This window comes from Harpia harpyja, unplaced genomic scaffold (assembly GCF_026419915.1).
Source record: "Harpia harpyja isolate bHarHar1 unplaced genomic scaffold, bHarHar1 primary haplotype scaffold_39, whole genome shotgun sequence".
Classification (NCBI taxonomy): domain Eukaryota; kingdom Metazoa; phylum Chordata; class Aves; order Accipitriformes; family Accipitridae; genus Harpia; species Harpia harpyja.
The window spans coordinates 893,252-909,322 of record NW_026293320.1 but is presented as its reverse complement, the minus strand read 5'-3'; the positions used below and the strand labels follow the sequence as shown (position 1 = coordinate 909,322).

At 59.8% G+C, this 16,071-nt stretch overlaps 1 protein-coding gene and 1 non-coding gene across 2 annotated transcripts; one reads left to right on the top strand and one right to left on the bottom strand.

Annotated features, from left to right (window-relative positions):
- Window positions 1-12,605, bottom strand: LOC128138337 (antigen WC1.1-like). Its single transcript, XM_052779633.1, has 15 exons — window positions 12,594-12,605; window positions 12,139-12,255; window positions 11,710-11,816; window positions 11,368-11,666; window positions 10,909-11,217; window positions 10,244-10,555; window positions 8,975-9,301; window positions 8,575-8,889; window positions 7,913-8,227; window positions 7,376-7,438; window positions 6,966-7,291; window positions 6,088-6,262; window positions 5,248-5,343; window positions 4,369-4,521; window positions 1-38 (listed from the first exon to the last, which is right to left on the bottom strand). The coding sequence occupies exons 1-15, from the start codon at window positions 12,603-12,605 to the stop codon at window positions 1-3; spliced, it is 2,964 nt and encodes a 987-aa protein (XP_052635593.1).
- On the top strand, window positions 2,028-2,100 carry TRNAF-GAA (transfer RNA phenylalanine (anticodon GAA)). The gene has a single exon. It is a non-coding gene; the product is annotated as a tRNA-Phe (tRNA).
- Window positions 12,606-16,071: the final 3,466 nt, after the last annotated feature.

The following is a 16,071-nucleotide window of genomic DNA, read 5'->3' as shown; positions in this document are numbered from 1 at the left end:
TTAACAAAGTTTGATGGCACGGTTCACTCTATCACTTACTGCACAAAGAAGATAAAAATGATTCAAAATTACCAACACAGAATCAAAGGTACCAATACAAAAGCTGTATAGAGCACTATCATACAAGGTTATATGTGATATTGGTCACTTCCCAAAGATCTGCAGATGGTAAGAAGTCTTTCAGCCTCGAGAACCTTGAGAGATGTCCCAGCTCAAGGGGAGATCACTGCCATGCAGCCAGCTGCTTAGCAGGGAGAGCTCAAAGAAGGCTCACTTAGGCTGTCATATTTATGGCTTAAAGTGGTTGGCTTGCAGTCAAATTACATGCAATGGAAAAGGTATGCATGAGACTCCTTGTACTCACAACTTTCTTTGTTCCTTGACAAATGAGCCATGGAGGAAACACCTGCTATTCATGTGTTAATCGCATGCTCGCTGTTCCAGTTTCCAAGCCCATATGCATCAATGTTCACCATGTCAGTCTCTTCCTGTGTGGGTTTCCAGAGAACAGCTTGGAACCAGAGAGGTTCTTGGTCCTGTTATACCTAGGCCTTTACCTCTTTCGGAGCCTGAACCAAACTACCACTAGTTTGGCCAAAGAGTTGAGTGCATCCATCCCAGGGACTCAGCTCCCTCCGATTCCTGCCACAAAACCATGGGTGGTGGGAATCCTCTTGCCTCAGTTTGGGTGTGCACTCAATACAGTCCTCTGAAGACTGGAAGAAATCACATGTCCCTCCTATCTCCAAGAAGGACCCAGGGAACTACAGGCCAATCAGCCTTACCTTTCTCCCTGGGAAGGTAATGGAGTAGCTGAGCTTGGAAATATTTCCAGGCACATTGTACTGGTTTTGGCTGGGGTGGAGTTAATTTTCTTCATGGGGGTCCCTATGGTGCTATGTCTGGGATCTGTGACCAAAAGAGTGTTGACAACACACCAATGTTGTAGCTATTGCTGAACCGTGTTTGCACAGCACCAAGGCCCTCTCTGTTCTCTTTCTTCCTCCCCAGTGACTAAACTGTTTTTCTTGGTGAGGGAAGAGAAGGGGATGTCATTTAGCAAGTCAAAGCTTTACACTGTCTATTGGTGTCCATGTCCACATCTTGGTAGCGGGGGTGGTGCAGGGAAGGCCTCTGTGAGGAGAGACGAGGGGCTGCCTCCATGCCAGACACATCTGGTTCCAGCTGGCTCCAAAATGCACCCACCACTGGCCAAAACCTGAGCCCATCAGCAAAGCTGGGGGAACCTCTGTGAAGGTATATTTAAGAAAGGACACAACTGCTGAAGTGGGAGAGGAGAAAAAGTGTGAGAAACAGCCCTGCAAACACCAAGGTCAGTGAAGAAGGAGGGAGTGCTCCAGGTGCCAGAGCAGATGGTCTCCTGCAGCCCATGGAGTAGACCACAATGGAGAAAGTAATCCCTGCAGCCTGTGGACGACCCAACACTGGAGACGTTGGATAATTCCTGAAAGAACGGTGGCTTGAAGAGAGCCCATGCTGGAGCAGGTTTATGTCAAAGGACTGTAGCCCATAGTAGGGACCGCATGGGAAAAGTGTTAGAAGGATGGAGTAGCAAAGAGGAACTGGTATGGACTGACCACAACCCCCCATTCCCCACCCCCTGTACTGCTCAGGGGGGAAGAGGTAGAAGAGTTGTGAGCTAAGGAGGGAAGTTGAGCAAGGGAGAAAAGGGTGGGGAGAGGCCTTCCATGGGGAAGGAGATAAGATCTTCCTTATCTCCACCAGCCCCACACTTCTTCCACCCTCCGCCCTTGCAACTGCACATGCCTGGTCTGCCCACGTATCTTTGCCACTGTCACGTTTGTAGAAGGCCCACACACATCTTGGCACATCCAGTGTAAGCTGGCCTCCACCAAACCTGGAGCCCAGCTGGCCTTGGAGACAGGGAGGGGCCGGGTCCCCTCTGCCCAGGGCTGGGCACAGCTTTTCCCTGGGAACCTCCCTGAGGAGCTCTCCTGCTGTGTGTCAGCCTGTGGCCTGACACGGGCAAGGGCTGCTGGGGCAGGGCTGAAGTAGCTCAGCTGGGAGAGCATTAGACTGAAGATCTAAAGGTCCCTGGTTCAACCCCAGGCTTCAGCAGTGATTTGCTCCCTTTCATTTTTGCACAGCCCATCTGCTGCCTTCCAGCCTGCCCCAGCCCTGCTTGCTCCTTCACCCCTTGTCAGAGCACTGTCCCTGCCTTGTAGCTGCAGATCTGTGGCGAAGAAGGAGCCTTCCTCCAGCACCAACAGTCCCCAGCCTCCCCCTGGGCAGGACTCTCCATTCAGTGCTCCGCTGGAGTGCTCTCCAGCTGTCCCTCCTTCCCTGCTCCACACGGATTGGGATCTTTCCTCTGCGGGGTCTCTGCAAAGACCCCCTCTCTCTCCTGCTTGTCATTCTCGATGGTGCACAGTCTGCTCCCATCCTCATACACCTCCTCCACCTGCTCCTCAGTTCCCAGACCTGAGGCCACCATCCCCCCAGTCCCAGGGAGAGGCACTCCCTGGAGCTGAGGCCTCAATGGCAGCATCCTCCCTCCAGAGGTCTGTCACAGCGAGACCTCTGATGTGCCCAGGACAGCTGAGAAAGCCGTGCTGAGGATCAGCCACTGTAGTGCCTGGGCACCAGTGTTATTTAGTCACACGCTGTCTTGAGCAGAGTTTCTTGGCCCCGCTGCAATGATTGACGAAACACCTATGTGCTCCTCTCTGGGCATCAGCAGGGAGATACAGAGCACAGCGGGATCCCTCTGGGGCCCCACATGAACATCGCTCTGCATCAGTTCATGCCTGCTGCAAGGGCACAAGTTGGGACACAAATGCCAGCAGTGGCTCCCCTGCGGTCCAGCATGGAAGGTCACCAACTCTCACACCGTCTCTTCACAACAGCCCCAGCTCAACCACTCCATGTTATTTTTACTCTCCAAATTTACCCTCTTCTGCATGTCCTGGCATCGCATACACTTCTGTGTTCTCCATCCCCCCAGCACCAGACCCAGGGCCCACAGCACAAGTGTCTTAGTAGTCCCCAGTTCCCTTACTCAAACCTCCTCACCCACCAGACTGCACTGCCCAGCCCAGCTGCAGCCCCTCACAGCCATCAGTCCCTGCCCAGAAAAAGAAAGAGCTGCTCATGAGCAGCTGGGGTCTGCAAGGGCCCAAGGCAGCAGGAGCAGCCCATGGAGACTGGGGTCCTGGCAGAGCCATCAAAGGGGCAATCCCAGCCCGTGTGCCCCAGCAAGTGGCTCGGCACCCTGTGCCAGGGCAGTGGGGAGCAGAGCTGCCTCCTAACCACTGTCGGAGGTGATCCATGGACCATGATACACCCTGGGGCTGGCCAGGGTGTTCATGGCATGATGGAAAACTTAGGGCTCACTTCTGTGGGGCTACAGCCCAGGGCTCGCCCCGACACAGCAGCTCTGCCACGGCCTCGGCCGTGTTCGACCAGCGTGGCCCAGGCAGAGCCTAGGGGAAAGAACGACCAGGGAATGCCGGGATAAGGAGATGGGTGCTCTTGCTGGGGTGCATCACAGGAACTTGCAAAGGACCATTTTGATGGAACCTGTGGCTGGCGGATTGGAACTGTAAGCAGGAATATTCCCCAGGGACCATGGGCTTTTGCAGCCCCACAGCCTGACCCCAAGACTGCTGTCCCTGAGATGTGTCCCTTCCCCACCGCCATGTCTTTGTGCTCTTCTCCCCCCAGTCAGCCTCGGGGAGACACCCCGACACCTGGGCAGGCAAGCACCAGCTCTGGCTCAAAGCCCCAAAGGCTTTTAATAAGAACAGCGTAAAAACAGGGTCCTAAAAATAGAGGAAATGCCCAGCTGCTTCTGCTGCCTGTGGGAAAAGGGAGACGGTTCCCTGGTGCTCACGGCTCTCCCAGCTGCACAGACCTCTCCTTCCTCCTGGCTGCACCCAGCCCCACGGCAGGGACGGGCTCTGCTTGCCCTGGCATCAGGGACTGTTGTGCACTGAGCTCCGGTGTCACAGCCATTGTGTCCTCAGGGGCATGTGCCTGAGACCCCTCTTCAGCATCGTCATAGCCTGTGCTCTCTGGGGACAGGGACCAGGCATCTGCCTCAGCTCCAGGGGCCCCAGCACTTCTCTGGGAGCGCAGGTTTTCCCCTGCAAGCAGCAAGGCAGGCCATTGCCCATTTGCCCCATGGGGTGCCCCTCCTGGCCTCTACATCACCTTCCTCCCTTCTCCTCACCAGTCCTGAGATGTTCCGCTCCCTCTCCCACCTGCAGACCCCCAGGAAAAACTCCTGGCACACGTTCCTTCACCCCAGGAGGTTGGGCGCTCTCTCAGGACAGCACCTATTCATCCAGCACCCAGGAACTGGCAGTGCTTATCTTTCCCTCTCACCTCTGGGTGCATCCCTGGGCCCTGCTCCCTCCTCTGGTGCCCTGGGCATCTCCCACTCTCCCTGCCCAGACACAGGATCCTCCCCAGGGTCAGAAACCTCCCGGGCATCATCATAACCATCCACTGGGTCACCTCCGGGCAGCACAGGGATGCCTGCAAGGAGAGGGGAGCTGGTGACAATGAGAAGATACACATGCAGAGCAGAGCATGGGAGGATATGCAGGGACACGAGGCTCAGACGGGGGTGTTGGCAGCACCACAGGAGACCCCCATGTCCTCCCCAACTTCAACAGTGACACTCAGTGACACCGCTGTTCTTCACATGCCTGCAGGGAGGAGGCAGCCACTCCTTCCCACACCCTATTACCTGGTGCTGACCCCAGACCATCCTCCTCCTCGCTGTCCCCAGGGTAGGGCTGCAGATTGGTCAGGAACCCCTCTGAATAGGAGCCTGGAGAGAGGTGCAGCAGGTGCTATGGGAGTGCACTCTGCTGACCCAGGCTGTGGTCAGTGCTTCTGGGGACAGGGGACCCACAGAGCCAGGGCTGAGTGAGGAGGAGGGCTCAGGACTCACCCTGCCGCCCTGGGACAAACCCCATCTCAAAGGGACTCCCAGAGCTACCCCAGGACAGCACCTTCCCTCAGCCCTCAGGTGTCACCCAGGGTGTGGGGGCAGGCAGAGAGGGGCTGTCCCCCACTTGGATGGGAGGAACTGGTGGGGAGGAAGCTCCTCTCTTGGGCCCAGGACCTGGCTGCTCTCCCCACAGCCCCAGTGCTGCAGGGACCATTGGCCATGGGACTGCAGGGGGTCAGCCCTGAGTGGGGGGGCAAGGGGAGAGAGCCTGGCAGATGTCGCCCCTGGGAGGGACCCACACCCACCTGAGCGACTGAACCTCGCCTGCTTCTCCCACGCCGGGCTGTAACCGATCTCCTCATACACGGCCTCAGGGAAGGGCTCCCAAGCTCTCCTGGAGCCTGCGGACAGTGGCAGGGCTGGCCCAGGGACAGGCAGAGAGGGGACAGGATCCCGCTCTGCCCCCCCAGCTTTGGTCCCCTGGGCCAGCAAAAGGCTATTGCTGCAGCAGAGCCCCTCTGCACCGTCTGGTTGCCGCTACCACCTCCTCAGTGAGGGCAACGTCCCCATGGAGATGGTCTGGAGCAGTGACACCCTCGCACTGTCCCCTCAGAGACAGCCCTTGTGCCCCTCTGGCCCCTGGGTCAGGTCCCTGGTGCTGAGCTTGGAGCAGCTCCCACCTTTCCTCTCCCCCTCTCTGCCCATGGATCCATAGCAACGGCCCTTGCCCTGCTGGGAGAAGGTCAGGGTTGGACAGAGGAGCAGCCTGGGGGCCTGAAACCATGGGCCTTGCCCCTGCTGTCCCACACTCCTCCTGGCATCTCCCCTGCCCCAGAATCCCCTCCAGAGCTGCCCACAGTGCTTCCAGCGTGACGTCCTCATCTGTCTTCTCCCTACTCCCATCTGCCCCAGCCCAGCTCTGCCATTTCTGTCCTTGCCCCATCCCTAACTCCCCCCGTGTCTGCACTCTCTACCCCTTGCTGCTGGTGGCCAACGGTCAGGCAGTCAATGAGGCGGTGCATGGGAATGAAGGCAGAGCACACCCTTGTCCTCCCGGCTCTGCCTGTGCCACTCACTGGCACCTCACAGCATCCCTGGCCTTGCCAGGAGGCATCTTCCCCTGGTGCCACAGGGAAAGGACCCACCTCTGCGCCCAGCCCTGGCGCTTCGCAGTTGCCCAGCCAGGAGGGCCAGGAGCAGGCAGAGAAGGGCCCCCAGGACAATGCAGATGATGACGGGCAATGAGACTCTCCCACTGCTGGTTGGACGGCCCCGCGTGGGATCTGCACGGGTAGGAACACAGAACGGGCAGCACCAGGCCTGGGAGAGGTGTGGGGCCAGGACACACTGGTCCTGACCCCCACTGAAAAGGTGGTGAGGGACCCCAGGGTGTGAGTGATGGGGAAGCTCCCACCCCACTGGGTAAATGACAGCCCTCCCCAAACCCCACACCACTGCCCCGGTACTTCTTTTGGGGGAATTTCACACCCTAGCGAGGAGCCCCTTCCCTCTGGCTGTGGGTCACAGCCTGGCCCCATGAAGACCCAGTGCTGGTGGGGAGGACAGGTTACCTGCTCGGGGGGTTGGTGCTGCTGTCCTGGGTGCAGCTGCAGAGGAGAAGGAGAGCTGGTCTGAGAGGGTGGGTGTGAGGGTACCACCAAGCATCCTCTCTGAAACACTCTGTGTGTGTGCGCACTCGCGCACATCTATGACTGACACATCGCACCCAAATCGCCCCTCCTGTGGGGCTGGTCAGGGTGGCTGGGACAGAGCCCAGGGCCCTGCTCTGGGTATTGGGCAGGATGACGCAGGCAGCCTGGGAGATGCCTGTGGGGGCTGCAGGGCCCTGCGGGCAGAAGCTGGACAACATCCAGCCCCACAGAGGCTGCTGCCCACTTGGCACCAGGCTCCCATGCTCTGCAGGGATGGCCTGGCTCTCGGGAGCTCTGGGGCTGTGATGGGACCCGGTGGGGAAAACATCTTCCCCAGCTCCTTGCCAATACCCCAGCAAGGGGTCCCAGACCTGCCGCTCACCTGAGCAGTTCACGGCAGCGTCCTCCTTGTGCCGGCAGGCACCGCTGTCCCCAGGCCGGGCCCAGCAGTCCTGCAGAGATGGCTCTGTCCCCCGGCACTCCACCTGCTCCAGCCAGATGGGGCCCGTCCCCATCCCAAACGCAGCCTCATGCAGGGCAGACACCGCGGGGCCACAGCCCAGCTGCCTGCACGCCACCTCAGCATCCTGCATGTCCCAGGAGTCGTCGCACACCGTCCCCCAAGAGCCACGGTGCCAGACCTCCACTCTGCCCGAGCACCCGTCCTCACCTCCCACGGCACGAATCTTCTCCCTGTCTGGAGAAGGCAAAGACCTCCCACAGCACCGGGACAGCAGGCAGAGGCCTGCCGGGTGAGAGGGGCATGCGGAGGAGCAGCTACCTGTGCAGCTTGTGGAGTCTGGGCACGCAGTCCCCAGGGATGGGGGCGTTTCTGGCCGTCTCCCTGCAGAAGGCAATGCTGCTGTGAAGGGGCTGCTGAAGGGGGGGTCATGCAGCAGAGAGCAAGGCTGAGCTCTGCTCGTGCCACCTCACTCATGGCAGCAGCTGAACCCCGGTCATTCGGGGGACATGCATGGCAATGTGGGGGACCCGGGCTGCTCAGCCCCAAAAGGGACCCTGCTTCACAGAGCAGCAGGAGGATGTCCATGGAGGGGACAGTCCTCGGAGCCGTGGCTGGTCTCTTCTGAGACCTTGCCTGGAGACACCTCTGCCTCCCCTGGGCACTGCTGCGAGCCCAGCTGGCAACTGCTGGTGAACGTGTGGGGCTCTGAGACCTGAAATCCCATTTTTTGCCACCAGCAGCAGCAGAGTCTGGCACATAAAGAAAAAGTTCCTACGGGCTGTCTCTGCATTTGACCCTGCCTATGAAGGAGCAGGAGCTGAGGAGTAGCTCGGTGCGCGGGTAGCTCAGAATTACCATTGCAGGTGATGTGGATCTCATCTTGCAGATCATCGCATGACTGAGGATCCCAGGGACCCGAAGGACACTGCCAGAAGGAGCTGTTTCTCTCCCCACACTGCACGTGATCTAGCCAGGTGGGGCCAGACGTCCTGCCGTAGGGCCGTTGTGTTTCTAGGGACCCTTCATCCCTGCAGCCCAGCTCCTTGCATGCCAGCAACACCGTTTTGCGAGTCATGGAGTTGGAGCAAACGCTGCCCCACGTCCCATTATAGAAAACCTGCAGGCGCCCAGAGCAGTTGTTGCTGTTCTCCAGCCTCGGGGCCACGAACTCTGGGAGGAAGGGCCCCAAAGGGGAACAGGCTGGTCTGGGGCTGTGGGAGCAGGGATGCCCCTAACAGCCCCAGACCCTCAGGCAGGCAAAGGCATGGCCAGCAAGTCCCCCTTGCACCCATTGGCAGAGAGAAGTCCCTGACGGACAGAAAACCCTGCCCTCCCTGCTTACCCTTGGGGACAGCCGAGCTCCCCAGTGGGACTGAGGGGATGCGTGCGTGGGTGTCTGCGGGATGGGCTTGGGCAGGGTCTCAGAGGCAGCCAAGGACAGCCCCGGCCATTGCCAGCTCTCCCCTCGTCTCGGTCTCCCCGGGCAATGGGCTTCCACCACAGCTCCCGGCACAGACCTGAGCAGACGACTCCTGCGTCCTCTTTGTGCCCGCAGTCGTGCTGCCCCCAGGACCCTGCTGGGCAGTCCCGGAGAGAATCTTCGGCCCCGGAGCAGTTCATGCCATCCAGCCAGATCTGACCAGAGCCTTCCCCGAACTGAGCGGACCCAACCGCCTGCACTGCCCTGCCACAGCCCAGCTGGTGGCAAATGACGGTGGCATCTGACAGGTCCCAGCCGTCATCGCAGATGGTTCCCCAGCTGCCCTGGTAGTAGACCTCCACTCTCCCAGCGCAGCGCCCGGGCCCATTCACCAGCCGGACCTGCCGGCTCCCTGCAGTGGGAAGAAACCCCAGCTGCTGTCAGGGGCCGGTGCCCACCCAGCCCAGAGCCTGGGGGGCCTCTGCAGTGTCACTCACCCCAGCAAACGACCCCCACGTCCTCTGCAGTCCCTGCCACTGGTGCACTCTCGGGCAGGGAGGTGTTGCAGAGGGTCAGGTTGGCCTCGTGCCCTGCGCACCGGACCCCTCGCAGCCCCACGGGACCCGACCCTCTCTGGGGCTTTGGGGGGTTGTAGGCTTTCTCTGCCTCTCCGCACCCTAGCTGCCGGCACACCACGCTGGCCTCCTGCACGTCCCACTGGTCATCCAGGACTCTGCCCCACGTCCCACGCTGGAGGATCTCCACTCGCCCGTCGCACCGGCTCCCTCCACCAACCAGCCGCAGGGACGTGGAGTCAGCTGGGCCTGGGGAGAGCAGCCATGCCCCAACCCTCAGCAGCACCAGAGAACCCAGAAACGTGCAGTGCCTCTCAACGCTCTGGGACCCTCACGGTGTCCTGAAGCTCACCCGCCTGGCCCCAGCCCTCTGCAGTGAGCTTCAGGAGCAGGTTTCCACAGCATTTGTTTCCCAGTCCCTGAGCAAGACACTGTCTTTGCTTTTGCTGGGGTAGGGCCACTTCAACACGTCCCTGCCTAGGCAGGTGGGGCAGCTCCCACAGGAGGGAGAAGCAACGAGTGGAGTTACCCAGGGACAGGCAACGCCAGGAAAAGCCTTGCAGAACCTCAGTGCTGACACCGACACCGTTGAGACACGGTGCACGGCACACACGTCTCTGCCCCTCTGCATCCCTGGGGATCATGGACTGGGAGCCTGTGTCCCTGGCAGGGAGCAGAGCGAGGGGGGCCTTTCCGATCAAACAGGACAAGTCTGGGACTTGCGCTGACTAGAAGCAAGGGCCCAACCCTGCTCTGCAGCTCATATCCCAGCTCTGCTGCTGCTGCTGCTGCCAGGGGCACCCGAGCAGCCCCTGCGGGTGTGGGATTGGGCTCTGAGAAGGACTCTGTGGGGCTAGGACAGGGCTGTCTGCAGCCAGAGGGATGGAGCAGAGCCCCACAGCTCTGTCCTGCAGCATGAGAGCAGATGAGCCCAGGCCTGGCAGTGGCCCTGGGGCATGAGCTGCTGCCCCAGGGACCAGAGACACCTCTCCCAGTTCAGCACTCAGCTCTCCCACATCAGAGCAGCAAGTCTGAGCAGACAAAGCTCTCCAGACCACTGCTGGTGAAGCCAGGGTTTCTCCAGGGAGAAATTCACACTCATGCTGCCATGGGGTCCCCTGCTTTGGGTGGCCACGTCACACCCAAGGGGCAAATGGAGTTAACGCAGCATTTTCCCTGAGCAGCGCTCACCTGAGCAAATGACAGCAGCATCGCTCTCGTGGGAGCACAAGGCCCCCAGAGCAGTCACTGGGCACTGCCCCAGGTGGCCTTCAGTCCCGTCACAGTGAAATGAGTCTCTCCAGAAGGGGTGGGTGGCTCTCCCAAAATGACCTGGCCTGGGAATGGACTCGGCAAACCCGCAGTCAAGGTGACGACAGAGAACGTGGGCGTCCGAGAGATCCCAGTGGGAGGCACAGAGGGTGCCCCAGGTCCCCAGCACCTGGACCTCCACCCTCCCCTCACACGCCGTGCTGCCGTTCACCAGCCTGAACCCTGTGAACTCTGGGAACAGAGAAGGGTGAGAAAGGACAGACTTGTGCTTTTGCTCCCTCGGGAGGTAGAGGAGAGGCCAAATGGACGCCTTTCCTTTCTCCTCCTTCTGCACAATTTTAGGGCTGCAGACAAACATTCAAGGTCAGGTCTAATGGGGCTCTGAGCAACCTGATCTAGGTGAAGATGTCCCTGCTCATTCCAGGGGCGGCCGGACTAGATGACCTTTAAAGGTCCCTTCAAACCCAAACCACTCCATAATTTTATGATCACCCCTTCTGTCCTCCCCTCCAGCACAAGTCCTTGCCCTGCTCTCCCGTCCTCAGCACACCCCCGGTGTTGAACCCCCCACCCTGAGTCCTTACGTGTGCAGGTGACACCGACATCCTTTGCGTGGGAGCAGGGCTCGCCCCTTGGGGATCCCCTGGGGCAGGAAGCAAGAAGGGATTCATTCCCCACACACTGCAGCTCTCTGTCCCAGATGGGACCATTCCCTTCTCCAAAGTGACCTGCCCCAGCGACAGACAGGGCTGTACCGCACTGCAGCTCCCTGCAGACCACGGTGGCAGCTTTGGGACCAAAGTCTGAGTCACAGACGGTTTTCCACTGGTCCCCATCACGGATCTCCACTCGTCCTGAGCAGGGGCTGTTGTCTCCAACCAGCTGGACAAATCCTGTAGCAACCAAAGACCCCCGTGAGTTCCCAGAGCCCTCTGGCAGTTAGTTACCTGACCACAGGCCACCTAATCTCTAAGGTGGCTGCAGGCAAAGAGCCCCACAACCATCCCAGCAGCTCCCACTGGGTGCCGATGGCACAAACACACCAGAGCCCTCCTGCTGCTCCTCAGACATTAGCACGGCTCTCGGGGGCTGCCTCCTCTCCCAAACCCCCAGCCGCAGGAACCGCTCGTACAAACTGGTGCCATCCTGCAGACCCTGGGCTGCCTGGCACTGGCCCCAGGCACTGCAGCACCAAGAGCACTTGAGCCCAAGGAGGTGGGCTGAGGCACTGTTGGCTGCTGCAGCCTGCTCTGCCCCACCAAGCTCGCAGCCAGGCTCAGGAACCCCTTGGAGCCACTGGAAATGCACCCTGTTCCCAGGTGCTTCTTGGGCCATTGAGGCACTGCTATTAGAGGGGACAGGGTACAGATGCGGTGCAGGTGTACCTGCTGTCGCTGTCTTCACCAGCCCCTGGCTCCAGCGCCTGAATGAGGAGGGGGTCCTCAGCCAGGGCCAGAGTACGCTGCCAGGTGTGCACATCCCCGGCCAACAGCTGGGTAGAGGGCAGGAGAGTGGGCAAAGGAGCAGCCCTGGGCTGACACAAGCTCCCAGTGCAAGGACGGGCACCAAGGAGAACCAGAAAGTGCTGGCAAATCCCCAGGGCAGCCAGGGGCTGGGGTGGGCAGGAGAGGCTGGGCAGCAGGTCAGCACTGCCTGCACAGGGTTGTTTCCCTGTGGGCTGCCTCTCATGGGGTGAGCCTGAAAGAGGAATGAAGTGGCCACGGGCCACCCTGTTCTTCTGCCCAAGCCCAGTGCTCCTCCCCTCTAAGCAGCCCCTCTGCTTTGGGGGACTCATGTCTGCCAGGGGACACAACCCAAAAGTCCCCGGCCATGTTGGGCCCTTCCTCAGGACTGTGGGCGGCCATGTGAGCTGCTCTCACTGCCTCTGCCATGGTGAGACCTGGTCCTCGGTGTTGCCAGACAGGTCCTGGCTGCATGGGAGGAGAAAGATGGGAACCAAAGGAGACTGCGGAGCAGGGCGCGGCATACATCTTTCAGCCGGAGGCTCCGATGGAGGGTGGGCTGAGCCATGTCCCAGGCCAGGCAGTGGCAAGTTCTCCTGGGGCTTTCCTCAGGGACCAGGGAAACCAGCAATGACAGTCACAGCTCGGCAGTGTGCCTGGCCACACCGGGAGCTGCTCCAGTACCCTTCCGTTGTTCCCTGAGGGTGCAGTCTGGTCCCTTCCCCCATCCTGGCCGCAAAGGTAGGGAATGGGCTGGCCCCTTACCTGAACACGTCACTCCAGCATCCCAACCGTGATGACATTACTTTCGAGTCCATTCTGTGTTTGTGCACTCAGACAGGGCAGACTCGGTGCCATCACACTCTACACCAACCATCCAAATGGGGCCAGATCCTGGCCCAAAGCGTGCTTCCTGATGAGCTTCAAGAGCATATCCACAGTCCAGCTGCTTACAAACCACTGCAGCATCACTCATTTCCCAGAAGTAACCACCACACACGGTCCCCCACTGGCCCTGTTGTTTCACCTCCACTCTTCCAGCACAGCGCCAGCTGCCACCCTCCAGCCTCACCTCCGCAGCTCCTTCAAACACCAACATGGGACCAGTCAGAAGAGCACCGAGCCCCAGACTCCAGGTCTGGGAGCCCCCCTTCCCACGCGGAGTCACAGGCACCTGCATGGGACCCCTCCCCCTTCCACGCTGTCCCCGGGCCACTGTGGGAGCCCCTCCTCTCCCCACGGGCTGTGCAGGCTGGGGGTGCCCAACACCAGCCCTGCTGGGCCATTCACCATCTCACAGCCCTTGGCACCTCCTTCCACTCCAACAGCCCCATGCCCACCTCCACACTGTGCCTCCAGGCCCTGCCCAGGGCACCATCTCCTCCCCAGCCCAGCACACCCTGCACAGCCCCGTGCCCCCAGGCCCACAGCTTCCCCTGCCCACCACCTGCCCTGGCACCACCCAAACCCACACCACACCCTGAGCTTTCCATGTCCTCAGGGAGCACCGAGACAACCCCAAGGATAACCCCAACGCATGTCCCCTCCTCGCCCTTGACATCAGCCCAGCCCCCGTGCTTGGCCAGGGCCCCTAGGAAGGAAACTTCTCTGCCACCTGTGGGTGCAGACAGCCCCGTCCCCTTCTCTCTGTGGGGCACAAACTGCCTTCCTGGGGTCGGGGCTCCCCTGGAGCCTGGGGGCAGCGAGCAGCACACAAACCCTCCAGGGCACCCTAGAGATTGGCTGTGCCCTGGGGATCACTGAGTGCTGCCATCACCAGCTGGGACACCGCCAGCCTCAAGGGTACAGCACCGGGGAGCAAGGGGTGCCAAAAGGGTAGCCCAGGATGGGGTGTCTATAAATGCAGCCAGGCACGGGCTGCCATAAACACAGACAGGCCCAGGGAAAGGCAGAAGGTCCATGGGCTTGAACACCTTCTGACTCTTGTCTCAGGGGAGCCTGGAAAGGAACTGCATCCCCAGAGGGATCCCCATGATCCCACTGGCCCCAGGAAGTGGGATGAGGGAACCAGCACTTACCCCTGCACATCTGCACCCAGAGGAGAAGCCACAGCACCTGAGGGAACACGAGTCCCTCTCTCCCCATCCTGAGAGTCCTGCCCTGCTGGCACAGCCCTGCTCCACCCCACTCCCTGTCACGGCTCCCGGGGACTCCCGGGGACAACAGCGATGGGAGGGTTATATAGCTCTGCAGCTGCCAGCCCAGCTACAGGAGGAGCCAATCGAAGCAGCAGCACCTTTTTAGACATTATCGGGAGCCATCTCCCCTCTAACACAGCCCAGCCCTCCAATGAACTTCTCCAGCACCATTCATGACCATATATGAGAGATGGCTCCGCTACAGGTGTCACGTCACTGTGGTGGGGGGGCATCACAAGACAGGGCCAGTTGTGGGGGGGAACAGGTTTTTCACCCCCTGGACTGTGCCGTGTGGACTGGGAGCACTGAGCATCTCGTATTCCTGGCACATCCAAGAGCCCCAGGTGTGAGTGTCCAGCCACCCCTTTGCCATGGGAATCACAGGGCTGAGACTGCAGCGGGGTCTGTGTCAGGAAGGGAAGGAAACAGCCCCTGCCCCTGGTTCAGACTCCGCTCTGCTGGGAGCAGCAGCTGGGAAAGGGCCTTAGCTCAGGCCAGAGCCCCATCCCAGCAGCGCTGGCTCGCCCGTCCCTCCCTGGAGAGCCCCATGGACGGTCCCTTCCAATGAGCTGGAGCTGGGACACGTCTCTGTCCCAGCAGCAGACATGCAGCCCAGAGGCTCAGTCATATCCCTGACCCTTGGCATGTCACCGAGGGGCCGTTATTCCCCGCGGGTGGCTCGGGACCTGCAGCCTGCAGGTGCACAAACCACAGCCCACGTGACCTCGCAGCGCTCCCCGCGCTCCAGAGGAAGTCTGTGGTTTCCTCCTGGCGCCGTGCCCAGGCACATCCCTGCGGTGCCCCCGAGCCACCCCTACCCCGACTGCTCCAGCCAGGGCTGCAGGGGCTGCTCCTTCGGCCTCACAGACACGGGGCCGGGCGGATCCCGTCCCCTCTGGTGCCCTTGTGACAGCACACGGCCGCTCTGCACCGAGCCCCGCGGCCATGGGGTGCCATCGGTGACATGAACATTGCCAACCTCCCACGGCCACCGCTACGTGCTCATGATTTATACTGATGGCGACCTCACACCCCTCCTACTGCCACCACTGCGTGTGCCTGAGTTATAGTGCCACACGCGTGGGCACGGTGGATGGACTTCTGTTAAAGATGCTTCTTCCAAAAAGCCGTGTTTGGTCGTGGTCTGAATATTGTTTTGGTGACACCAGAAGCACCTGCCCAAGCTATGTGCCAGCTCCCGGCCTATCAGCTCTCCAGGCACCAGTGACATCACAAGTTCATCCATACACAGCCATGTGCATACTCCTAGCCTATCTGCTACTCAGCCACAGGTGACGTCATAGTATTTGCATCTGACATGGGCCTGCTCCATGCCTATTGGCTATTCAGACATCAATGATATCAAAACCACCGGCACAAAACAGGGGCCTGCTCCTGCCCTATCAGCTACTCAGGCAGCCGTGACATTAGAAGCACCTACACGTGCCATTGGCCTACTCCAGGCCTATGAGCTACTCAAGTAGGAGTGACCTCATAAGCACAGACACAAGCCATGGGCCAGCTCCTGCCCTATCAGCTACTAAGGCACCAGTGACCTCACACGTATGGGTACACCCATTTGCCAGGTACTTGCTGTTGCAGTAGTCTGCCTCCGGTGAACTTGCAAGAACCTATAAGAGCCATGCACCTGGTCCTGGCCTATCAGCCCTTCAGCCCAGAGTGACAACACAAGTACATACCCAAGCCATGTCTCTCCCTGTCCTGCTTTCAGCTGGGATAGAGTTAATTGTCTTTCTAGTAGCTGGTACAGTGCTATGTTTTGAGTTCAGTATGAGAAGAATGTTGATAACACTGATGTTTTCAGTTGTTGCTAAGTAATGTTTAGTCTCAAGTCAAGGATTTTTCAGCTTCTCATGCCCAACCAGCGAGAAAGCTGGAGGGGCACAAGAAGTTGGGATGGGACACAGCCGGGGCACCTGACCCAAACTGGCCAATGAGGTATTCCATACCATGTGACGTCACCTTTAGTATATAAACTGGGGGGAGTGGGGGCAGGGAGATCACCGCTGGGGGAATCAGCAGGTAGTGAGCAATTGTACTGTGCATCATTTGTATATTCCAATCCTTTTATTATTACTGCTGTCATTTTATTAGTGTTATCATT